At 55.7% G+C, this 24,508-nt stretch overlaps 2 protein-coding genes across 5 annotated transcripts in view; both read left to right on the forward strand.

Moving 5' to 3' along the window:
• Positions 1-8,185, forward strand: part of CEP104 (centrosomal protein 104) — a 43,615-nt gene extending 35,430 nt beyond the window's left edge. For all 4 annotated transcript variants that reach the window (XM_043923017.1, XM_043923015.1, XM_043923016.1 and 1 more), the window contains exons 18-22: positions 862-970; positions 2,460-2,598; positions 2,755-2,822; positions 4,894-4,984; positions 5,867-8,185. In XM_043923017.1, the coding sequence (XP_043778952.1) occupies positions 862-970; positions 2,460-2,598; positions 2,755-2,822; positions 4,894-4,984; positions 5,867-5,982 (523 nt within the window). In that variant the 3' untranslated portion in view covers positions 5,983-8,185. The remainder of the gene's footprint in view (positions 1-861; positions 971-2,459; positions 2,599-2,754; positions 2,823-4,893; positions 4,985-5,866) is intronic.
• A 4,820-nt stretch (positions 8,186-13,005) lies between these two features.
• LRRC47 (leucine rich repeat containing 47) lies at positions 13,006-24,313 on the forward strand. Its single transcript, XM_043923380.1, has 7 exons — positions 13,006-13,719; positions 19,687-20,139; positions 20,846-20,962; positions 21,486-21,601; positions 21,850-21,952; positions 22,192-22,281; positions 22,425-24,313. Exons 1-7 carry the CDS (start codon positions 13,021-13,023, stop codon positions 22,671-22,673), a joined length of 1,827 nt encoding a protein of 608 aa, XP_043779315.1. The 5' UTR covers positions 13,006-13,020; the 3' UTR covers positions 22,674-24,313.
• Positions 24,314-24,508: the final 195 nt, after the last annotated feature.

Below are 24,508 nucleotides of genomic sequence, written 5' to 3' on the forward strand. Positions count from 1 at the left end.
GCCCTCCAAAGCAGGCAGCATCAGCTCTGGTCAGGATAACCTTCTCTCTCTTCCCTGACAGAAGTGAGCAGCCTATTTGTCAAAAGACCTATTACATACTCAAAAATTTTTTTGATGTTTTATGGAAGTACTATTGATTTATGATATATGAATTTCTGTTGTATGGCATAGTGACTCAGTTATGCATGTAATACATTCTTTTTCAAATTCTGTTCTATTATGGTTTATCACAGGGTATTGAATATAGTCAGGCTCAATTTTACAGTAGCAAAATGCTTTCTCCTGTGCAGTGGCCAAGACAAATCTACAAGGAATTTAAGGAAAAGGTCTTGGTCTACTCAGGGCTTCCCTGGTGGCGCAGTGGTGAAGAACTTGCCTGCCATGGAGGAGATGCAGGTTCAACCCCGGAGTCAGGAAGATCCCCTGGAATAGGAAATGGCAAGCCACTCCAGTATTCTTGCCTGGAGAATCCCATGGACAGGAGCCTGGCAGGCTACAGTCCATGGGGTTGCAGAGTCAAACACTACTGAGCGCTCACACACACAGAGTCTCCTTTTGTGACTTAAAATATCCTTTCTACTTGATGACATTGACAGAATTCAAAGGGATCCTAAGCTAGTTTATCTCAGACACCCACATGGTGAAGACTTTTTTTTACATCTGTAATAGGGAGCCATCCAGCCCTCCCTGAGGACCCTCTGGTGGTGTGGCCCTGCCTCCAGGTCCAGTTGCGGCCCACTCGGGACCATGACTGTGGCTACTGGCTGCGGTCTGGAGATCACGAAGCTCCTGCGAGCCGGCAGAATGGGGACGGCCAGCGTAAACCTGGGCCTCACTTCTGACCATTCTGTCTTGTTTCAGTTTATGTATTTTTTGCGGGGAGAGGAACGATTCCTTCACCGAGGAAGGCCTGGACCTCCATTACTGGAAGCACTGCCTCATGCTGACGAGATGCGAGCACTGCAGACAGGTCAGGCTCAGGGGCCTTAGTGTTTCAGAGGAAAGCTGTGGGGAAAATCACTGAATGTAAATCACCCTGTTTAGTTGGGATTGATTTTTCTTTTTAAAGTGTAACACATGTATAAGTGTATACAAGTTACAGGTATTACAGCTCCTGAATTAGCACACAGTAGACACCTCAGTTGGAGAAGGAAATGGCAACCCACTCTGTATTCTTGCCTGGAGAATCCCAAGGACGGGGGAGCCTGGTGGGTTGCCGTTTATGGGGTCGCACAGAGTCGGACACGACTGAAGTGACTTAGCAGCAGCAGCAGACACCTCAGTGTAATCACCACCAGGACACATACCCCACGGACCCCACCCTCCTCTCCTCACTGTCCTCATTCCTGCTTCTTACTTGCTGTGTTTTATAGAAGTGGACTCCTATGCTGGGTTTGGGGTTTGTTTACGGCATTCCACTGTCTAAATGTACAATTCACCCGTCCTTTCTCCTGCGTGTGGTGGGGTTGAGACTGTGAGGAAGAGCATTGCTGCAGCCACTCTTGTGTGCATCTTCTGTGCATGTGGATGCACCTTTCTGGGTGCACACCTCATGGGGTTACGGAGTGGGCCCACGTCCAGTGAGCCCTCCTGCAGAGCCATGCCACCCACCGTGTGCCCCGTCTCGCTTTCCTGATGACACTGAGGGGGAGCCGCATCCCCTGTTGGCCTGCTGCTCCCCTCTTTGCGAAGCACTTCCGGTGTCGCACTGGGCTTTTGAATTGGCTGGCTCATCATCACTGATGTGTAGGCATCCCCAACACACTTGAATGGGCTGTGCCCGCTGTGTCCAGCGTTTTTACTGATGTGCGGGACTTTTTGTTTTAATGTTGTCCTCCCTGTTGGTCCCTTTCAGGGCTAATGCTTTTCACATCCTGTTCAGGCAGGCTTCCCCCACCCCCGATGTTCATCTCCTGTGATGGAGCCAACCCTGCTCAGACAGAGGAGGAAAAGCAGGAGAGAACCCCTCCCCTGTCTGTCCTCAGGGCTCTCCAGCCTACAGAGGGGAACACAGAGGACAGATCCCACTCTGATAGCTCCTCTCTCCTGGGCAGTATGCCAGTCTGTGGGGTGAAGCTCTCGGGTGCATACCAGCTGCTCCTGGCAAAGGTGTCCCAGTGGTGTGAGGGACTCTTCCTGTGTTTCCAGCGTATTCTTAGAAATGGCTGGGAGCCAGGATGAAACCCCAGGCCTCACGTAGAGCCTCTGAGCTCTTCAGGTTCAAGTTAGGGTTAGGGTTGTGGGGTGAACCCTCACGTTCCCTCCCCGCCAGCCATGGCCTCTAGATGCTCCTGGCGTCACATGACAAGCACAGGGGCAGCGAGGGGGTCTTCAGCAAAGTATCCTAAATGACCATGGATGTGACAGGCAGGCGTCTGCCCCAGGAAGCAGCGCTCATGCAAATGCTGGGACAGCACCACCCTGCGCTCAGCCACGTGCTGTGTCCTCTCTGTCTGCAGGTGGTGGAGATTTCCAGCCTGACGGAGCACCTACTGACCGAGTGTGACCAGAAGGACGGCTTTGGGAGGTGTTACCGCTGCAGCGAGGCTATTTCAAAGGAGGAGCTGCCCAGACACGTCAAAACCAGAGACTGTAACCGTGAGTGCCCGCGGACCTCGAGACCCCAAATTGTGTCATCCCCGGGGGCCCAGCTGTGGGGCTGGGGGTCAGGTCCCGTGTCTGCCAGTGCTGCTGGTGCCCCAGCCACAACCTGTAGGAGTGACCAGAAATCCTTGTCTCATTCAAACCATTCAGCTGCCAAGTCAGAGAAGCTGGCAAACCGGTGTCCTCTGTGCCATGAGAACTTCAGCCCCGGAGAAGAGGTGAGGGGTGACCGGGAGGGGGCTGACGTGGGGTGGGGACTGGTGTGGGGGAGGGGGTTGATGTGGGATTAGGACTGGGGGAGGGGCTGAAGTGGGGATGGCGACCAGGCACCTCGAGGGTCAGTATCGAGGCTGCTATAGTGCTGGGCCAGCACAGAGACAGGGTGTCAGGAAGAGGTGGTTCTGGAGCTCTGTCTCCAGGTTTCTATGCCGCGCCCCCAACCCCAGAACATCTGTGAGCTCTCAGGGAGGTGGCTCTGCCCTCCCGGCCATGGGTCTGGCTGTGTGTGCAAGGTACGTGAAGGCTTAGTTCCTTCCCTTTCCATTGTCAGCTAGTTTTCAGAATAACTAGCTGTGTGCCCAGCATCTTCTGGCGGTAGCTTATTTGTTTGTCTGGATCTTAGCATCATTGTGAACCCACAGCTTTAGGCTATGTGATACGTTCAGCTGTGGGCATCACAGTGCTTAGTGGTGTGTGGATGAGCCAGCCTCTGGCCAGTGGGGCCTCTGCAAATGGGCGCCTGGCAGTGTGAGCAGGCCCTGGGGACGCAGAACCTCCTGGCTCCGACCGAGCCTTCCCTTCCTGGTTCCCTTCACTGGAAATGACATTCCGTGACCCCCTCGGGCGCTCTCTGCTTGTGGACCAGTACCGTTCTGGGCCTCTCTGCAGACAGAGCCAGGAAAACATGGAGATAAATCCATGTAAAGTTCACACTGACATTGCTGATTCAGAATCTGAGCTGCAGGGGTTGCTTTAACCCCATGGGTCTCAGGACAGAGTCTCCATCCTCCCGAGAATCAGTTCCCAGAGCCCCCAGAGATGCCCATCAGACCATCACACGGTGGGCTCTTCTTGGCCCCAGGGTCCCCGGGCATTACGGGCAGGGCAATGCTGCTGGCAATCCCAGCTCCTCTTGTCCCTCTCGTCCCCCTGGAGACGTGGGCTCCGGCGTCTGCTTCAGGGCGCTGGGGTCGCTACACTTGCTCTACTGCTGGCTGGTAACAGTTCAGCCTCATTGTTTCAGTTTATGTTCAGGTCCTGGCAGTTTTCAAAATCAAGTTCTGCAATTATGTAAGGTATTTAGATGGCTCTGAAGTCTGTAAAATGAGGCCAATTCAGAGAAGACCAGGCAGAATCTGCCGGCCTGCCCTTGCTCCCTATTCCTCCTCTTACAGGACAAGGGTTTTTTAATGGCTTAATTTTTTCCTTAAATGTAGGCAGCTCTCAAATGTGTACACTTTTCTCTGTCCCTGTTCAGTTTTAGAGGTTAGGTGCCTCTGCGCGTAGTTGTCATCACCTTGCACTGTCACTGTCATATGTGACCAGCCCCCTCCTTGTGGAGACCAGCTGACCCCCTGCTCTGAGCAGTGCTGGCGTCTGCAGTGGCCTCTGCCCCTCCTGCCCCCGCCCCAGCTCCGGCCTGGAGGGGACAGCACCTGCCTCAGGCCACGTGGTGCCTCAGGCCACGTGGTGAGGCAGCAGCAGGCTATGCTCCTTTTCCCTCTGTTTCCTGTGTATTTTCTTAACCAGTCTCCACCCACCAAGAAGCTTGAACACTCATTATTCTGTCACAGTTTCTGTGGGTCAGAAGTCCAGGCGTGGCCTGGCTGGGTCCTCTGCTCAAGGTCTCAAAGCGCTGCACTTCCAGTGTCGGCCAGGCCACGCTGTCATCTGTGGGCCCGACTAGGGGAGGAGACGCTTCCTGGCCTGTTGCAGGCAATGGCAGCACCCTTTTCTTAGCGGTTGTAGGACTGCGGTCCCTGCTTCCTTGCTGGCAGGGCCTCCCTTGGCCCCTGCCCCCTGCATCATCACACACATGTGACAGTGGCCTCAGCACGTGGTGCTCAGTCAGCTGTGCAAGAGTCGGGAGGCACGTGATGTGTGGGCTGATGTCTCATAGGCTCACAAGCCACAGGTGCTCTGGGATCACTGTCCTCGGGGCTCAAGGCAGGACACACACAAAGCTCGGGAACCCCCTGAGACTGCCATGCGTAGTAACTGCCTCTGGCTTGGTCATCTTGGTGGCCCCTCTGGTGGCCTGGTTGCCACACTGCATGCCTCTCATTTCAGGCGTGGAAGGCTCACCTCATGGGCCCCGCCGGCTGCACCATGAACCTGCGCCGGACGCACGTGCTGCACAAGACGCCCATGCTGCCACCAGGTAAGTGTCTGCACGGTCTTGGCCCCATCCCTGGGTCCCTGGCAGGCAGGGTCATCATGTTGCAGCACCAGCTCTGGCTGAAGGCCCTCCGTGTGACCCTGCTTCCCCGAGGCTCCGTGGTGGTGCTCAGGGAGTTGACAATCCAAACCAAACCGCGGTATTCACAGGCACACTCAAGTCTTGGTGTCCCTCCAGACCACCCACACCAGTGTCCAGAAACAGGAACTGCAGTAGCAGGCCACAGATGGCGCCACAACCTGATTCCAAATCAGTTTTGGCTACTTTATGTCAGATTTAGAATGCTCTACAGAAAAGTTAGTATTTTTCATTAGAAGGTTATTCTTGACCTGAGAGAGTATTGGATACCGGACTTTTATTTTGGGGGCACGTGAACAATGAGAACATGAGGAACCATCTCCGTCAGTGCCAGGCGGGGTGGCTGTACGGCTGATGCGATGCTGTGCCTCCCCCGCCCCACACCGTGAGTGAGGACTGTGGACGCTGGGGGAGCCGCCTCAGCCTCTCAGCCAGGAAGCGGGGCCCTGGCCACGTGGCTTCTGGTTTTTCACTTGGGAGCCGAGTTTTTGAAGTTGAAAATGAGGTGTATGGCTTGGTTCTTCCTTCCGAGCATGCGTCAGGCTTCTCCTCTGGCTCTTTTTTCTTCCTCTTCTGCCGTCACACATGCGTCCTCGTGGGTGGCCCGGCCGCCTGTGGGCTGGGTGACCACCGTGTGCGGTGCCGACCCCCTGGTACGTGCATCCAGGCCCCTCGTACTCGGCCCCTCCTCCCAGTGCCCAGTGACACCTGCCACTCACACCGTCACTGGGCTCTGCATGCTGGCTCACATGTGTCCCCCGTGCTGTGTCTGCATGTCCACTGCAGGTAAAGGCCCAGCCGCCACCAGGGCAGGGACCTCAGGATCCAAGGTGGGAAGCAAGATCCCCACCCCGAAGGGGGGCCTGAGTAAAAGCTCCAGCAGGACGTACACGAAGCGGTGACACGACGCAGCGCCGCCTCCCCGCCTCCAGAAGGGCCACGCCCCTCCCATGACATGGCCATGTCTCCTCAGAGCATCCCTGGGCGTGCTGACCCCCGCTCCGCCCCTGCTGCCCCGGGCTCCTGGCTGTGCCCGTCCCAAGTGCGGCCCTGTCTCCCCGTGGCTCCACGGTTGGGTCTCTGCCCTCCCGGCCCAGGGTCACAGAGAGAGATGGTTCTGCCGAAAGAGCGGCACCGGGCAGGCTCGTGCAGGGCGACCTCTCCACATTCGCTGGGAGTGATTTCCATGAAGTCCTCGCTTCCTCCAAACCTCTTGCACATGGGTCTCTCTCAGCATGGGGGACAAGGTGGGCTGGTGCCTGCCAGTCACCCTGAGCCCCTCCTCCCCGGCTATGACTCCTCCCCTCAAGGTCGGGGCGCCATCAGCCTGCAGAGCCTGCACGTCCGCAGCAGCATCAAGTAAGGTCAAGGTGGAGAAGGAAGGTCGCTGCCCAGCCCCCTCAGTTCTCACCTGCCAGTGCTCTGAGCGCAGCCCACCTGACACCGCCACCCCATGCAGGCCCCCATCCCCAGGGGATCAGAGGGTAATGCTGATGGCTGCACAGCAGGCCCTGCCTCAGGCGGCTTCAAGTTCTTTACATGCATGGACCCCTAAAAATATATGAGACGTTCCCTGATGCTCCTGCACTCACCTGAGCAGGTGTGCCAGTCAAGGCCCTTCCTTAAGCGTCTGGGGCAGATGGAGCGACCCCCACCCCGTGTTAACTTTCAGAGGAGCCTCCGAGCCTCTGCCCAGCCCATCACCCTGACCCACTGGGATCTGTGGAAACTGGAACTGTATGTTCTTTTCTCCAACGCATTATACCATACTTTAATAAAAGCCAAGTAAAATGATGAAACCAAACAAACCTCTCCTCACCAGCCCCCAACCAACCCAACCCCCTCAGCCTGTGGAAGTGGCTTGCTCTGCTTCAGAGCCAGGTAGCTGTATGGAAAGCCAGCGTTTGTCCAAAGCATGCTTGGAAAAACCGTCTTCATGTCCAGGCCTATGGTCCCCAGGTGCCCAGCCCACTAGAGACCCAAAGATGGTACCCTACCCTCCCTGCCCAGCCGTGTGCCCAGGGGTACGCCTTCCTCCTGAGTGTGTGACAGACAGGCTTCTAGGATGCCCACGAGAAACCTACAAACTGATGGAATTTGTACTGCACAGTTAATGTGAGAAATTTTAATTCCAAACCATGTAAAATAACAAAATATATAATAATAAAAAAAACTAATAGCTATTTGAGCAAGGTACTCCCTGGGTAAGTTAGTGACAGTGAACCTATACAAGTCAGTCTCTGGTGAACTGATACTGTCTCATGTGGCTGACTGACAAAGAGAATTACCTTCAAAAATATACTCTATTAAAAAATGTAAAAGTATGGGGGGAGAAATAACATAAAACTTTACTAGATAGAGTATGGATGCCAAGGTAATTATAAAATGATTTTTCCTGCTTCAAAAAAGTGTGGCCATGACCTTCTAACCCATTGCTAAGGTACACATAAAACACTCCGTTAAACAGAACGAGAAAAGTTAACCAAGAAATTATCCTTTTCTTGCCAATCAAAACTTGTAAGAAACATACATATAATGTTTTCTATATATTGTAATGAAAATGTTTATAAAAATACTTAATTTTTAGTGATTGACAAAATTAATTGCATTTAAAACAGGTCGATCTTGCTGATTACAGAAGAATCATGTGTTTATGTTCAAATGATTCCTGGCAGTGATCAGTGGCCATTTAAAAGGTTTACAGAGTTATATGCTATTAAGGAACCAAGAATAAAGGATAAAAAAGTAAAAAGGAACTGTAAGCTGTCTTGGCCATTCATAAATATCTAAACTTGGAACAGTAATTAATAACTGAAACTTCATTCATGAATATGTTTTGGCTATTTAACAATATTTATTTTATTATTTTCATATTTCAGAGTATTCTAATTTAAAAGAATTATCTATAAATTTGGCATTAGAATACAAATGTAAATACTTTTAATGAAAATTTGCAACTTTTTAATGTTTTGACATAGTTTTCTATTTGTCTTTATTTCGGGTACCAAAATTATAAAACATCTAAGTAATATATTTTTGTTGTTGTTTCAGGGCTTAGGGGTTCATTCACCCTGAGCATGTGAATATAATAAAAAGATTACTAAATGTTCTGTCCCTTTTAAGACTATACTTGAAAAGCTTATGGTTAAGTTACATCTTCTGTAAACATGCAGGCGTGATGCAGCCCCGAGACGCCACTGAGTCGCCCAGGTTCGCTGGGCAAGGGGCGGGGGGCGCTAAGCTGCCAGGAGGGGGTCTAGTTCCTAAAATAAGTTATTTGTGGGTTTACTGCTGAAGAAGCTAAAAGATTTTAAGCTGCACATAAATTAGAAATAGTGACCAATTTTATCCTACAGGATAAAGAGAACATTTTATAAACACCCCAGTTGTGCTCCCATCAGAGGTTCATACCTCTTTATCACTTCCTGTATTTTTTTATTCCTTTTGAAAGAGGGGATTTTTACCAGCCAACAAGGCTATTTTGCTTTTCAAGTAAGTAAAACAGTATTTTCTCTGCTGTAGACTGGTTTTAAGCTTTTACTAGTTTTATGACTGTTTCCATTTTGAAGTTAGTTTTTTCCATATATGTATATACATATGTATGTATACATTTCCATAAATATATATACATATATATGTATACATTTCCATAAATATATATACATATATATGTTTATATTTCCATAAATATATATATATATGTATACACACACACACACATATAAGGCTTCCCCTTATATGTGGAAGGGGAAGCCTTCCACATGTGGCCCAGCAGGTAAAGAATCCGCCTGCAATGCAGGAGACTTGGGTTAAATTCCTGGGTCAAGAATATCCCCTGGAGGAGGGCATGGCAACCCACTCCAGTATTCTTGCCTGGAGAATCCCCATGGACAGAGGAACCTGGCGGGCTATACTCCATAGGGTAACAAAGAGTTGGACACGAGTGCACATACACACAAACTTGAAATTTAGGGGCATTACACTTTTAAACAGCAAAAATCAGTTCTTACCTGCGTAGGCAGGGTGTGTGAGCGAGCCTGTGCACAGGAGGGAGGGGGAGCTGGTGTGAACTCTGGCAGAGTGGTTCCACCTGCTCTCAGCTAGGTGTCCATCTGTGCCATTTCTCATCTGCTCTTAAAAACTAGATCAGCACTGAAAACAAGAGCCTGCAGAGCAACGTGCGCCGAGTCCTGGGAGCCCTGGGGCCTGCAGCCATCCCTCCCCCACTGCTGCCACCACTGGGGGCAGGGAAGCCCTGGGTGGGGGTTGCAGCTCCTGGGTCTGGGGTCAGGGCTTAAGGCAACGACCTCCTGAGCTGCTGCGTTGGGAGCAATTCTATGCAGGTCCTGCGCCCCCGCGTGGGTGTTCTGGAACCCTCTGAGGACCTGCGGGGCAGCTGTTCTCACCTCCACTGTAGGCAGGGAGACCGGCTCAGTGCCCAAACCCTCACCCAGACGTCAACGCTATGCCCTGCACCTCTCTGCACCCTGGAACAGGGGTGCGGGCACAGGTTCCAGGTAGTGGAGTCCAGACTTGCTTGTCTCTGCCTCAGTCCCCACCTGGAATGGAGCTGAGAGGAAGGTGCTAACAAGGCCCCCACCTACCCCTATGCACACAGCAGATCCGCCCAGGCAGCCTCCACTCCTTCAGCTCAGGTGGGGAAGGTGCTGAGCCCATGGTGGGGATGGGGGAGACTGAAGGCGTGGGTCCATCCACCTGCCCAAATGGCCTTGAAATTGCTCCAGGCTTCCTTCTGGCCCAAGGCACCTGGGGATGCCTCCCAGTGGGGCAGGAGCAAGCCCCCCCCCCCCCAGCTTTAGGATGAAGGACACCACAGCCCCTACCCCACCCCCACCCAAGTCTGAGCGCTCAAGTGCAGGGGCAGTGTGCAGGCCCCTCCCCATCAAGAGGTATCCCACAGGGCAAGTGGTGAGCGGAGTCAGATTCTCAAAGGGGTGGTCTTGTGAGCAGGCAGCCTGGGTCTGGCTCATCCCCATGGCCCCCTTTCACGACCCTTATCCTGAAGGTTGAGGGCTCCCCAGGACTGGCCCACGGCCACCTCTGCACCAGTCATCTGGCCATGCCTTCACTATTAGTGCCTCCTGGCGTCCGGGGACCAGTCCTGGAAATGGAGGGGAGCAGCATCCCGTCTGATGCTGTGGGGTGACCGCTGGCACCACTGCGAGGGTTCTGGATCAAGATCTTCCTTCCCCCAGGGGTAAGGAGACAACACTTGGGAGTGCTGTTCACCAAATTCGGGGATCCTAAAGCTGGGCCAGAGGCAGGAGGGCAAGTGAGGCTGGCGCCTAGGGCCTCCAGCCCCCAGCGTCAACCAGGGCAGGGACATGGGCAGGAACCAGGGTATGGACAGTGATGGAACCAGGACTCAGGTAGGGAAGGGGATGGAGAGGGGTCTGGCTGGACTGGCTGCCCCCATAGGCCGACCCAGCAGCTGGGCCAGGCTGGGGAAGGAGCAGCCATAGCGCTGGGGTCTGCTCGCACCATCCCCAGGATCCACCTCAGCTGTCTTCATGGACTCACCACAGAGGCGGGGATCCCTTCATGATGGAATCCCGAGTCTGACACGTTTAATCTGTGCACACAGAACCGTCCTTCCGTGATCTGTCACTCATGCCGCCATGTGCAGCTCAGCGCGTGTTCTCCACATGGCCATCTGCTTTCAGCTTGTCTCACGAGGGACTATCCTCCCTCCTGGTGATGGTGGTTGGTGGTGTCCAGTGTCAGCTCCCATACAACTGTTACTACCCGCATTGCCTATCAAGATGGCATGTGTTAGCACAAGCTGTCACACAGCCACCCAGAAACCTACTCTAGGAAACTAAGCAGGCAAGAGGACATGCAGGTCCCAGGAACTGAAAGCCACGGATACTAAGTATGTATGTACAATCTTCCAAGAAATCACTGAGCAGACTGAAAGCTCTTCTGGATGTGGCTGCAGCAGCACGCGGAGGGAAGTACAAGGGTGGATGAGATCTTAGGGGCCTACCCTCACCTCTCCTGACCTTGGGACAGTCACTGCCTGTCCTTCACAGATGGAACTGGTCACAGCAGTGACCAAGACAAAAACGTGTCTTTCCTGTGTGGGGTCACAAGGTGACAAGGGTGAAATCAGCGCAGCACAAAGGCTCTGCTAGAAATAAACATGGTATATTCACAAGACTTCCCAGGTGGCACCATGGTAAAGAACGTGCCTGCCAGTGAAGGAGATGCCAATCCGTGTCCTAAAGATCCCCTGGAGGAGGAAATGACAACCCACTCCAGTATTCTAGCCTGGAAAATCCCCATGGACAGAGGAGGCTGGCGGGCTACAGTCCATCGGGTTCAGAGTCAGATAAAACTGAGCATACACACACTCATTCAAACGTACTGAAACATTAGACAATGCACAAGTGTTACCCACATACAGATGACTCCCGCAGACCTAGGCCTGGCCCTGCACCATATACAGGAAGCGCAAAAAAAGCAGCAAAACTACAGTGTCAGGGTACAAGGGGGTTTTGTAGGGACTGGTGATCACTGTTTTCTTGAGCTTCATGATGGCTTCACAGATGTGTTCGGTCTGGACTAAATCCACTTACACTTTGTGCACACTTTTCTGGAAGTCCATCACCCTTCAATACAATGTTCAGAAATTTCAAAACAAAATGAAACTGGCAATTCTGCTGGGGTGAGGGGTTAACAAAAACAGGAGCAGAGAATAGTACAGTCGACCTCAGCACTATTCCTCTCACCCCCTCCTCCAAACACTTCCGCTGGCGCGTCCTAACACAGGGAAACTGTCTGCTCCCAAGCAGCCTCACAAACTTGCCTGCCCAACAGAAATGCCTGTGGAGCGTGTAAATCCCCACACCCGAGCTGCAGCCCAGACTGCTAGGCCAGCATCTCTGGACAAGGGGCTGGGGCATCGTTCATTTGTAATTTCCTGGTGACTCCAATACACAAACCACTAACCTATAAAGAAAAAAAGTGCACAAGGTGCTTGTTAAAAACAGCAAAGAAGACTTATTTGACGATTGCGACAAGGCAAAGTCATCTCAACTCGGATTACAGGACGGCTGAGGCTTTATAGGGTTTCCTGGGTGGCGCAGTGGTAAAGAACGCGCCTGCCAATGCAGGAGAAGTTGGAGACGCGGGTTTGATCCTCGGGTCGGGAAGATTCCCTGGAGGAGGAAATGGCAACCCACTGCACTGTTCTTGCCTGGAGAATCCCATGGACAGAGGAGCCTGACTGGCTACAGTCCATGGGGTTGCAGAGTCAGACACGACTGAGTAGGCACGCACGGAGGTGATTATGGCCACAGGGCAGGGAAAGAGAGCCAACAGATGGGAAACAACCGAGATGAACTTGGTTGAGCTTGAAGGGTGGCGGACTATGCCACCCGGAAACGTGTACCTCGGTACGTTGGCTATTCTGAGCTGTGTGCCCCTGAAAATCAGTCAACGCAGGGAGAGCCTTGTCTGAACTCCCCTTCTTGCCTAAACACAGCCTCCCAAAGAAACTCAGTCGTCCGAGACCCCCGTGGGACTAGGAAGGACAACATAGCCGGTGTTACACGGTCCTCCCACCCGTCTGTCATTCTAAGGCCCGTTCATCTCCCCTAAAAGCCACTCATCTCCTCCCCCTTCGCCCTGTAGATGGCCTTTAGCCCGAGGAGTCACGACGTTCCCGGGCACCTCCCCCGGGCCGTGAGGCCGACGAGTCCGCAGATTCGCTCTCCGGTCTTTCTTAGGGACTCGGTCGTCCCCGCTGCTTCCCGACAGCCTCGCGGGTGGGAGGGCTCGACCGGCGGCCTGACGCTCCAAAGTCCCATGCCCACAGCGAGAACCCGGTCCAAGGCGCTGAAGGGATCAACGCCCCCCACCCTACCCGGCTCCTTTAAGACGCTCGCGGTGGCGCTCTAGCGTCCGCGCCGCTCTCGATGGCGCCTTCCGGCTCAGACCGGAAGTTACGCCGCGTGCCCCGGAAGTGCGCCTGTAGGGGCTGCGGGTGCGGCGGCGCGATGGCGGCGGCGGCTGCGGTGTCGGAGGCCTGGCCCGAGCTGGACCTGGCGGAGCGGGAGCGGCGGCGGGAGCTGCTGCTGACCGGGCCCGGACTGGAGGAGCGGGTGCGCGCTGCGGGCGGGCGGCTGCCGCCGCGGCTCTTCACCCTACCGCTGCTGCATTACCTGGAGGTGAGCGGCTGCGGGAGCCTGCGCGAGCCGGGCCCAGGCCTGGCTCAAGGCCTCCCGCAGCTGCACAGCCTCGTGCTGCGGCGCAACGCGCTGGGGCCCGGCCTGAGTCCCGAGCTCGGTCCGCTGCCCGCTCTGCGTGTGCTCGACCTGTCGGGCAACGCGCTGGAGGCGCTGCCGCCGGGCCAGGGCCTAGGTCCCGCCGAGCCGCCGGGCCTCCCGCAGCTGCAGAGCCTCAACCTTAGCGGCAACCGGCTGCGCGAGCTGCCGGCCGACCTGGCACGCTGCGCGCCGCGGCTGCAGACCCTCAACCTCACCGGCAACCGCCTGGACGCCTTCCCCGCCGCGCTTTTCCTCCCCGGCGCGCTGCCGTTGCTCAGCGAACTGGCGGCGGCCGACAACTGCCTCCGGGAGCTCAGCCCTGACATCGCCCACCTGGCGTCGCTCAAGGTCAGCGGGGAGGGCGGGCGAGCGGGGCGGGCCCTCTGGTAGCCGCGGTGGGCGAACTTCTCCCAGTGCTGAGCCGTTCCTCCTCGGCAGGGAATGGCCACCGCAGCGTCGGCACCGCTGGAAAGCAGGTTCACCCCCAGGTCCCTTCCCACTCACCTGACCTCCATCCTCTGGCGGTCTCGCGGCTCGCATCACATTCTGCTCACAACTGGACTTCTAACACTTAACACAAGTGATTGTGTTTCTTGATTGCCAACTGGATGGGCTTCCCGCTCAGGTCGGAAGCAGATCAGCAGCAGGGACTCATTGCTAAATGTTTTTCTTTCCAAATATTTGCGAAAGGACAGTGAGCTTTGTGCGCGGGGCCTCCCAGACAGGGCAGGAAGCTGTGAAGTGACTGGAATTTGCTTAAGGCCCCTCGTGTGATCTCACAGGATAGTTCACTTGACCCCAGCAGCGACTTTTCAAGGCAGGGGTGGTTATTCCTATCTTAGAGGAGGCGGGAAGGATTGCCCAGAGTACACAGCGAATAGCTTGCAGTATTCTCTATCTATACTGTTCTGTCTAGGGACTGCTTGCTTGTTTTATTTATCCGGGGACCCCAGGTCAAACAATGCTGGGCTCATAACAAGGGCCTAGTAAATCTATTGAGGAAGAGACGGAAGGGCAGAGGTTGCTGGCACCACGGCCTAAGTCCAGTCTAGAGGCTCTTGTCCTTAAAGAGGCAGGCCTCTGTTTCTTTCACTTGTTTTCCATCCCTTTTGTGCAGACTTTTTTTAAACAATCAAATGTGTATGCAGTTTAGCAACTGACCTTTTTGCAGTGGGAATTGCTCTTGAGATATTGCCAACTCATTTTATAAATGTCTATGTGTCAGGATTAAAAAGCAGAGACATCGCTTGCCAACAAAGGTCGGTATAGACAAATCTGTGGTTTTCCCGGTAGTCATGTAGGGATGTGAGAGTTGGATCATAAAGAAGGCCGAAGAATTGATGCTTTCAAATTGTGGTGCTGGAAACGACTCTTGAGAGTCCCTTGGACACCAAGGAGATCAAACCAGTTAATCCTAAAGGAAATCAACCCTGAATATTCATTGGAAGGACTGATGCTGAAGCTCCAATACTTTGGCCACCTGATGTAAAGAGTCAACTCATGGGAAAAGATTCTGATGCTGGGCAGAATTGAGGGCAGGAGAAGGGGGTGACAGAAGATGAGATGGTTGGATGGCATCACCAACTCGATAGACATGAGATAGTGGAGGACAGAGGAGCCTGGCGTGCCTTGGTCCATGGCATTGCAAAGAGTTGGACATGACTTAGTTTCTAAACAACAACAACATTGTGTCAGGATAGAAGTGTGTGTGTGTGTGTGTGTGTGTGTGTGGTCACAAGAACAGAGTGACACGCCACGACTTAGTGACTAAACAACAACAACATTGTGTCAGGGTAGAAGTGCGTGTGTGTGGTCATGAGAACAGAGTGACGCTTACTTGCTGGTGTTTCCAGGAAGGCGCCCAGGAAGCTCCTGGAATGACTCCCGGGCACTGGTCCCCAGGGCTGTAGCTTCATAGCTTTCCTAAGAGGCTGGTGTGACACATGGCATAAGCCGTTTCTGTTCCGTCACCCTTCTCCTACTCTCTTGATTTTACAGAAGGTGAAAGTTTGTGTTTGTTTACCTCTGCATGTTCTGTGTACCTCTGCATACCTGCTCAGTAAAGTCGTCTTTCTTGTGCCCAGAATGCCCTCACTCAGATCAGAAAGAATGTCTCACTGCTCAGCCCCCAGTTTCCTGGCCCACCTTGTTCCTATTTCTAGACTCTCATCCATCTCTGTTACATGAAGAGGCCATTTCTTGGAGATCATCACGTCAGAGCTGCAGGGAATCTGCTTGGACTTGGATGTCCTTTGGGGGCCTTTTCTAAAGTGATGCCTCCTTGGGGAACGGCTGCTCAAACTGGGTGAAGCAGAGTCCCTCCACCTGCTGGAGCTGCAAGGACACCAGTGTTCTCTGTTCTTCCTACACTGTGGGGGACAGCTGAGCTCAGAACAGGAAAGTGTGGGTTCAGTTCAGCGTCTTGTAGCAGTGTCCTAGGCTCCTGCCCGTCCCCCCCCCCGTGAGAACTGTGAGGGTGACCGTGGTGTCATGAAGAAAGTGTGGTGACAGCGCTGGTGTGTGTCCTCTGGGGCTTTATAGCCGTACCAAGGTTGTGACTTAACACAACAACAGCGGTTTTCTTTGCTCCCGGTCATCCACTCTGGGCCGGCCCAGCTGGACCAACGCCGCCTGGCTGTTGATGGCTCGTGTGGCCGCAGTCAGCTGCTGTGGGCTCGGGCTGGGTTCAGCTGACACGGCTGACTCCTCTGTGTCATCTCGGGACATCTCCCGCCTCAGCCAGATGGTCTGCCCTCACGTGGTGGCTCAGGGCTCCGGAGCCAGGCCCTCTCAGGAAGCAGACCTAGACCCCGCAGCCCACTGGGTCCACTGCATCCTGCTGATTCTGTAAGCAGAGCTCAGTCGAGAGTCGTGGGAGACGCAGCATGTGGATGTGGACACCGGGAGGGGCCGCCAGAGTGACAGCACACAGCCTCTGCTTGTCCCGCTCACCCCCCCAGTCCACAGAGGGCCCATGTGAGTGCCTTGGTGTCCACTCACCTGGGAGTCGTGAAGGCTGGACCCTCGTCTCCACTGCAGCCCGGGGGCAAGGAGGCTGCACAGAGAGCTGTCCTCCCCTTCCTGGCCCACGCTGCCTGGAGAGCCCAGCTTCCTCATCGGCCCAGCCTCAGGGCCCCCAGCCAGGCTTCTCCCCACCGGGTTCCATTACCCATGGACTCAGCCGCTGGACTGTGATAAGCCAGAGATGGGCCCCCACACAGCACTCTGCCTTCACTGTCAGTGACCACTCCCCAGACCCGTGGCGCTCCCGCTGGGGACTGCTGGAGGGACGGGCAGGACAGGCGCGCCCCCAGCTGCCCTGGGGCAGCACATCCGTCAGCGGAAGGAGTGCTGTCCCAGCCGTGCCAGTGCCAGGCTCAGTGTCACTCACCTAGCAGGACCCCTCCCAGAATCAGCTTCCACAGAGAAGTGCTGGCTTTGTATTTTCTCAGTTGCTGCCGGAGATGGTGGGTCCTGGAGCAGAGGGGTTCTTCCACACCCCCAGAGATAGTGTATGTCTGTGGTCTCAGCCAGGAAGTTAGGGTCCTTCCCCTGCAGCGTGGCCCGGCAGTGGTCAAGTTGTCGTCTAGGGCGGAGACTGGCCGTGCCCAGCCAGTGTCACCTACAGGAGGGAGGGAATAGGTGGGTGTCCTGGGAAGGTGCCTTGAAGGAGGTGCCTCCAAGTGCACTTAATTCTCCCCTTGGTGATTATGCATTTCCTCTCTCCTGTCCTCCTGTGCAGTTGAACTCCCTGTGTGGATGTTATGTCCAGGTTTCTCCCATCTCCTGGAACCCCAACACCGCCCCCCATTCCCCCCCCTGCCTCCCCAGCGCTCCTGGTCCACTTGGGAAACCTGTGGACTCCACTCCACATCAAATCTGCAGTTTAGGTGGGGCTGGTTGTGGCACATGGTGCTGCTGGGGGCAGTCTTTGCTTGTTAGTGGTCTCCTGTTTCTGCTGGGCATGGCCCCCAGAGACCAGGCAGCTGCCCAGCCCCCTCCTCTGCCCGGAGCCTCAGGGCAGGTCCTGAGCTGCCACCACTCGCTGCTCAGAAACACCCAGTGTTAGTGATCGTTGCCCTGTACGACCCCGCCCCGATACCCCTGCACCTGCCCTGTGGAGACCCCTTCACCAGGCTGCTGGCCTGGCACGGCTCTGTTAGGACTGGGGATCCCTCCTGCCCCCATTCCTTGCTGGCGCCTCCCCTGCTGCTGTCTCGGGGTCTTAGCACGGAGGCAGACGCACTCCACCATCGGCGGCTGTGCTTACACGCCACAGAGGTGCCAGTGGAGTCCAAGCTGTTTGGCCAAAGCGCCTCTGGATGGTGCAGGAGACCCCAAGGCTGGGTGTGCAGGTCAGACCTGACGGTGACACAGCAGCCCTTTGTCCCTGCTCACAGCCTCCCTGCGGGCGCGGGACCCAACTCGTCTGGCCCCAGCCTGGCTGAGTGTGCACACGCAGACATCAGTCTAGGTGGCCCTGGCCAGTCCTCCAGAGCAGGCGTCTTCTGATGCAGGACACGTGGGCTCAGCACTGCCCACCTGCGGGACGGGGGCACCGCCATGTCCTATTGGGGGGGGGCGGGGTGTCACAGGGTGGCCTGGAAGGGCCACGTTTCAGCCCATCTGCCCACCTGCCCAGTCTCACCCGCCTAGAGGGGCAGGCCAAGAGAGGCGACACTGTGACTGCTGAGTTAACCTGCAGCCCGGTGACACTTGGAGACTGCATCGGGCTCACCTTTTCTTTCTGTTTCCAGGTTGAGTGCAGGATCAGAGCCTGCTTGGCAGTTGCTCCCTTCTCCCCAGGCCTCTGGTCCTGCCAGGCGGAGGCTCTTCTGTTGCACACCCTTTGCCATGCCCCTCCACACTGCTGTCCCAGCCTCACTGTAGCCTGACTGCCGAGCCAGAGGGCCCCAGCCAGGAGTGATAAAGAACGGTCCCTTTGTAACTTGGGGGTGCCCTCTGTGTAACCACAGTAGACGGCATCATCAGAGCCCCTGCCCACTGTGCCAGCTGGTGACAACCCTGCCCCCGGCTGTGGGTCTCTTGAGACCATTGTGTCCCAGTCAGGACCGCGCTCCTCGCAGGCCACGCTGGTGTGAGTGCTGCTCCAGGAGAGTCCAGAGGAGCCTGCCTACTCGGTTGTGACTGGGGCTCCACAGTGGCCTCACCCAAGCACTCCCTGATCCTCAGTCCTCAGGAGGCCCCTGCCACCCATCACTGCCTCACTTTTCAAAGGCCAGGCCCCTGTGCTTGCTCCAGCTAAACCAGGCCAGCAGGCTTCTCCCCAGGCCACCCTGTCAAGTCCCTAAGCCCGAGTCAGGTGTAAGCAGAGCTGTGCAAGGTCTCGCCAGAGTTCCCCACAAGAAGCCGTTTACTTGCAGGGCTGGATGGCCCCTGGGACAGTGGTGTGGCCAGTCTCCTGCGAGGGGCTGTCCTCTTTACCACCAACTGAGTTGTTCCCCACCTCCCCCTCCCCCTGCCCAGGGCACAGGACCCTGCCCTCCACCCACCACCTCTTAGCCCAGGTCAGCGACACTCATGACTGCTTCATCTTCCTGTCCCTTCTCACGGGCCTCCTGATGCACAGACAGCAGTGACCCCCACTCCCTCCTCCCACATCACAGCAAAGGGTCCAGAGCCCTCCCAGCGTTGACGCAAACTCTACCATCCATCATGCATGCAGGATACAGGAGAATCCCCTGTGTGCTGGAAAGGTCACATCTCAGCATGGAGCGTAACACTGTTATTCATGCTCTGTTCTTTCTCTTCTGCTCATTTACTTAAAAATTTTAAAACATCTTGGGACATCCCTGGCGGTCCATTGGTTAAGAATCTGCCTTGCAATGCAGGGGATGTGAGGTTGATCCTTGGTCTGGAAATTAAGATCACACATGCCATAGGGCAACTAAGGCCACCAAATAAATATTGAAAACGGTAAAAACACTTTATCATTATTTTGTGGGAATTTGTTTCTCGTGTGAAGTTCCTGCTTGTTCTTAACCAAACATTCCCCTCCTTCCTTGCTGTCTTTTTTTCCTCAACCTAACCATCGACCTGAAATTGTGCTGTAGTTGTTACCAGGAGGACACAGTGGTCAAGCAGCACTTTAGAGAGGTGACTGGCAGGCCATCCACACCTCCCCTCCGTGGACAGTCCATGTGTCCATACTGGGCACTGGGGCAGGAGCTAGCGTGGCATGTGTTGTGTTGCTGATACAGGGCAGACGGTCAAGGAAGGTGGGCCTTGGGGGCCTCTCCTGGCCCAGCAACAGACCAGAGCTGGAGGTCTGATGTGTCCTGGTCTCCCTCACAGACGCTGGACCTGTCCAACAACCAGCTGAGCGAGATCCCAGCGGAGCTGGCTGACTGCCCAAAGCTCAAGGACATCAACTTCCGGGGGAACAGGCTGCGAGACAAGCGCCTGGAGAAGATGGTCAGCGGCTGCCAGACCAGGTCCATCCTGGAGTACCTGCGTGCTGGGGGCCGTGGCAGGTGTCGGGGCAAGGCCGAGGGCCCCGACAAGGAGGAGGGCCGGCGGAAGAGGCGGGAGCGGAAGAAGAGGGAGAGCGGCGAGGGTGCGGACGCAGTAGTGGACGAGGCCAGCCGGCTGCTGCTCCGCGTCCTGCACGTGTCAGAGAACCCCGCCCTGCTGACCATCCGGGCAAGCCCTGAGGTCAGGGATGTACGGCCGTTCTTCGTGGGCGCTGTCGTGCGGGGCATGGATCTGCGGCCCGGGAACGCGCTTAAGCGGTTCCTGTCCTGCCAGGTGGGTGCCCACAGCTGTACGCGTGGAGCGGGGAGGATGGGCTGTGCGCCGGGAGACCTTGGGCGTCACTCCTGCAAAGTGCCTGGGCTTCCCCCCGCCTCCCAGACCTGGCCTGGGCCTGGGTAGGTAGGGAGGGGCCTCCATCCTGAGTCCTGAAATGTCACTACTACACTTGTGTAGTAAATGACACACTTGGTCTCACATGAGCTGGTATTAGGACTGTCAGCTCTCGCCAGCACGTTCTTAGGTGAGCTGTTGAGTTTCTGTGAAACTTAAGCTAGACGAGGAATTTGTTGTCTTTATGTGACAGCTGCCCAGGTTTTAAAATAAACAGCACATCCTTGCCCATGGGAAACCCCAAGTATGGTTGCGTGGCTGAAGCCGCCTGTGGAAGGCCGTGCGTTCAGGGAGGGAGCCGAGCCAGGACCTGAGATCTGGGCTGTTTTTTCTTGTGAAGTCACCCTTGTACTCATTCACTCAGAAACTTAGCTGGGGATGGGTCCTTGGGAGTGTTGAGCATCGTGTAGTAAGAGTTGGGGAAAGAGGAAATCCTGCTAATAAGCAGATAACAGTTCGCTGAGGAAGGCTCCACAAGAGAAACAGGTGGCTGGGGAGGCAGAGAAAGGAGGCAGCAGGCAGGCCGCTCTGGAGGCCAGGGTGATGGGGGGCCTCACGCTGAGCTCCCGCCCTGAATCCCCTACTGCAGACAAAGCTGCACGAGGACCTCTGTGAGAAGAGGACGGTGGCCACCATCGCGACCCACGACCTCGGAGCTGTCCGGGGGCCCCTGCTCTACACCGCCCGCCCGCCCCAGGACTTCAAGGTGAGGCTCACAGCCGTGTCTGCAGCCTCAGTGTTCCGTCTGTGCTTTTAGAGAAGTGTACATGTGGGCGATTGTCAGAACACCCTGGTCAGAATGTGACCCTGCTGTGCTGCAAGACGATAAGGCAGGCTGTGTCCACAGTTACTTTCAAAAGCAAATTCATCAAAGGAGGTGTGATTTGAAAGTGATTCCCTCACCTGCCCATTAACTTAACTGAAAACTGCCATTTACATCCCGGTTGCAAACCCCCTGATCTGGGGCTGACTGCAGTGTGCGTTGTCCTGTCAAGGTCCTGCTCCTAGTATCAGTTCCTACACGAGGCACTGCCGGCCCCGTCTCCTCCTATGGCCGCCTCAGAGCCACATCGTGGGGATGCAGCTGTGCCTTAAGGGGTTTCAGGTTCAGCCCCTGGGTGACCTCGGAAGGCATGTGTCTGCACGTGGGGGGTGGGCTCTCCTTGGCCAGCTGGCCCTCTCGCTAGGACCCACAGCACCAGGCCAATGTGAAGTTCTCCCCCGTGTAGATCATTCCCCTGGGGCGCCGGGAGGTCAAGGCCAAGGACCTGGTGCGACAGCTGCAGCTGGAGGCCGAGGAGCACAGGAAGCAGAAAAAGCGGCAGAACGTGTCGGGCCTGCACAGGTCGGCGGGGGACTCACTCTGCTCGGGGCGCTCACACTGTCAGCACTGCGTCTCCTGGCTTCAGAGAGTCAGTGCCTGGCAGGCACGTCTGGGGGAGGGTGGCCACTGGCACATCCACTCAGTGCCTGGGGACAGAGGCCCGCGGCTGGGATCGGGCCCCTGGAGGCCCAGGGAACGTGCCCTTGCCCTGACAGAGAGCCCCCCAGCCCGTGTTTACTGCTGAGCCTGAGACTGTGTGCTCCCACCAGGTACCTGCACTTGCTGGACGGGAAGGAGCACTACCCCTGCCTCGTGGATGCAGATGGCGACGTGATCTCCTTCCCCCCGGTCACGAACAGCGAGAAGACCAAGGTGGGGGCTGCTGTCAGCGTCTGAGTGTATGTGAGGCCGTGTCATGGGTCTTGTTCACCTACGTCGCTGCTGGCGTTCGTGGCCACCCACAACCCACCGTGTGCGCTGCACCCCTCGGGGAGGCCACGTCTGGGTCCGTGTGCCACCATGGGGTTTTCTGCAGAAGGGACATCAGCGTTGATGGTGTCTGCTTGTGATAACTTGGTTCTTTCCTGAACTCTTCCCAATTTCTTTTTAAGATTAAGAAAACCACAAGTGATCTGTTCCTGGAAGTGACGAGCGCCTCCAGCCTGCAGATTTGCAAGGATATCATGGACGCACTCATTCTGGTGAGCCAGCCCTGCCCCACCCTGCACACGCTGCCCACCAAGGTGCTGGCCCCGCAGGACTGGTGGCCCATCCATGGCCCTTTACCATGACTTCCCTGGGTTGGCTCTTGTCTCTCGATTAAGAAGATCTTTTTCATTTGCAGAAAATGGCAGAAATCAACAAGTACACTCTGGAAAACAGAGAGGAAGGCTCTCTCTCAGACCCTGAGTCTGACGCCGTCTCTGGACATGGCTTGGATCCCAAGGCGACTCCGGGTGCTGAAGTGGCAGGGGGCACCCCGCTGGTGGTGGAGCAGGTCCGGGTGGTGGACGAGGATGGGCACCTGAAGGTGGTGTACCCATCCAAGACAGACTTGGACTTCGCCGCTGCCCATGTGACCGTGCTGCGCTGACGGCCAGGCTGCCACCCGAGGCTCCCGGGTTGTGCCATCTGCTGCGCCACTCCTCAGGGCTTCCGTGGGGTGATATTAAACAGTTCTTCACCTCGGTGTTTTTAGGATATATGCACCCTCTGTTCAGTTCTCCATCCACCTGCCGTGGGGGGAGGCCACGGTGTTGTGTGCTCAAGTCACTCCACCTTCACAGCCGGAGTGACTGCCAGTGCTCTTTATGAAGTCACTCAAATGTTGGAATTAACTGCTCACAGGGTTCTGCAGTCATGTAGACACACAGCGCATCACTGTATTCAGGGGGAAAAGGACACCGTAATTGGTGTGAATGTTCAGCTCTAGGTGGAGAAACTGAACCATGTGTGTTTTACTGAACTGCACAGTTATTTTTCTACAATTCAGGGTCTTTTAAAGTCCTCTGGCGCCAGCACTGCAGCTTACAGACAAGGGATGACGTCAGGGTCTCCAGGTGCCGTAAACCATCATCTTTTTATAAAAACATTTTTTTAATGTGACCTTAGAATTGGTCAAATCATTTTTCTTACTAGTGCTGCGGGATGGTTTGGGGGTGGGCTGCAGAGCCTACGGAGGGTGACAGCCCACCCCGCCCATTGCACTGGCCAGACCCGGGGGCGGGGTGGGGGGGGCAGGGGGCGCTCACTCTTTTGTAAACCAGCACCACCAGGTGTCATGCCTGAGTCTGGAGGACAGTGTGCAGGTTTCCCACCACAAAACGGGCTTCCCGGCGTGGACAGGATGGTCAGCTGTGGTCAGCTCGAACCAGGACGAGCTGATGGTACCTGGAAGAGACGTGAGGAGTCTGACACCTGGAACCACGGGGCATGTGCCCTCAGAGGCTCAGCATCGTCCAGCCTTCTAGGTGATTCCAGCTCCAGGCCAGCAGTTCTCAGGCTTCACTGTTCCAGGAGCAGCCAGGACGGGACAGTGGGACCCGCCAGCTTCCCCATCGTGGAGTGACTGTGGCTTCTGTGCTGTTTGACCTGTGAAGGACAGTTAGTGTGTTTTATCAGAATGACAGTTTGGGGGAAGCATTAGCAAGAGCCCCACCAGACCCCAGTGTGCAGCCGTCCGCAGCAGAGGCCCACACCCCGTGCACACGGCCTGCTGCACAGCCACGTGGGTTTCCCAGGGCCCGGCCAGCCCACCTGGAAGGATGTGGCAGGCTGCCCTGACGCCCGACCCAGCTCTGCAGTCACCAGCATGACTGCCGGTCATCAGCCCTGGGGCAGCCACACTTGGCCAGGCAGAAGAGGGCGCCCATGACAGTGTTCCCCAAACCTACCGGACATCTGCGTTGTGCCTCCACGTTGTCACTCTGACCCTCTGGCCGTCAAGGCCGCTGACGCCGTGGCTGGGATGGGCGCAGACGTCACAGCAGAGCCCTGCAGGGAGCTCTAGGCCGGGGCAACAGCCAAGCTGCTCCCTTGGCTCCCAGCTGGCTTCAGCGGCCACATGTCATCAGATCTCCCTGATGAGGGGGAGGCTGCCAGCCCTCCGCTTTTTTCTGGGGCAGCTTGATTGCGTGTGAGGTTTGGAAACATATTTAATGTACAGCAGGAAAACTCTCTGATGTTTTTGTCGGTCCAGTCCTCTAATAAAAAACGTTCGATAAGAACATCAGGGCTCCTTCCTGGTGAATCCTTCCCAGGGTTTTTGGAGGAGGGTGTGGGGAGTGTCGGTGGGAGAACTGAGGACAAGGGGCCCCCTGGCCACGAAAAACAAGACGCAGTACCTCCTGTCACAGGGGCCTGGCCCAGAGAGGCTGCTGCCCTCGACCCCATCCTGGTCCTGGGAACCAGCTCCTGTGGCAGTGCCCA

Source organism: Cervus elaphus, chromosome 14, assembly GCF_910594005.1.
Source record: "Cervus elaphus chromosome 14, mCerEla1.1, whole genome shotgun sequence".
Lineage (NCBI taxonomy): Eukaryota > Metazoa > Chordata > Mammalia > Artiodactyla > Cervidae > Cervus > Cervus elaphus.

What these genes read in the sequence shown, in the direction of transcription:
- LRRC47 (XM_043923380.1), top strand. Translation starts at nt 13,021, where the DNA reads ATGGCGCCTTCCGGCTCAGACCGGAAGTTACGCCGCGTGCCCCGGAAG. An exon ending in AGCGGTTCCTGTCCTGCCAG is followed by an intron (nt 20,140 to 20,845) that starts GTGGGTGCCCAC and finishes CCCCTACTGCAG; the next exon opens with ACAAAGCTGCACGAGGACCT. An exon ending in TCATGGACGCACTCATTCTG is followed by an intron (nt 22,282 to 22,424) that starts GTGAGCCAGCCC and finishes TTTCATTTGCAG; the next exon opens with AAAATGGCAGAAATCAACAA.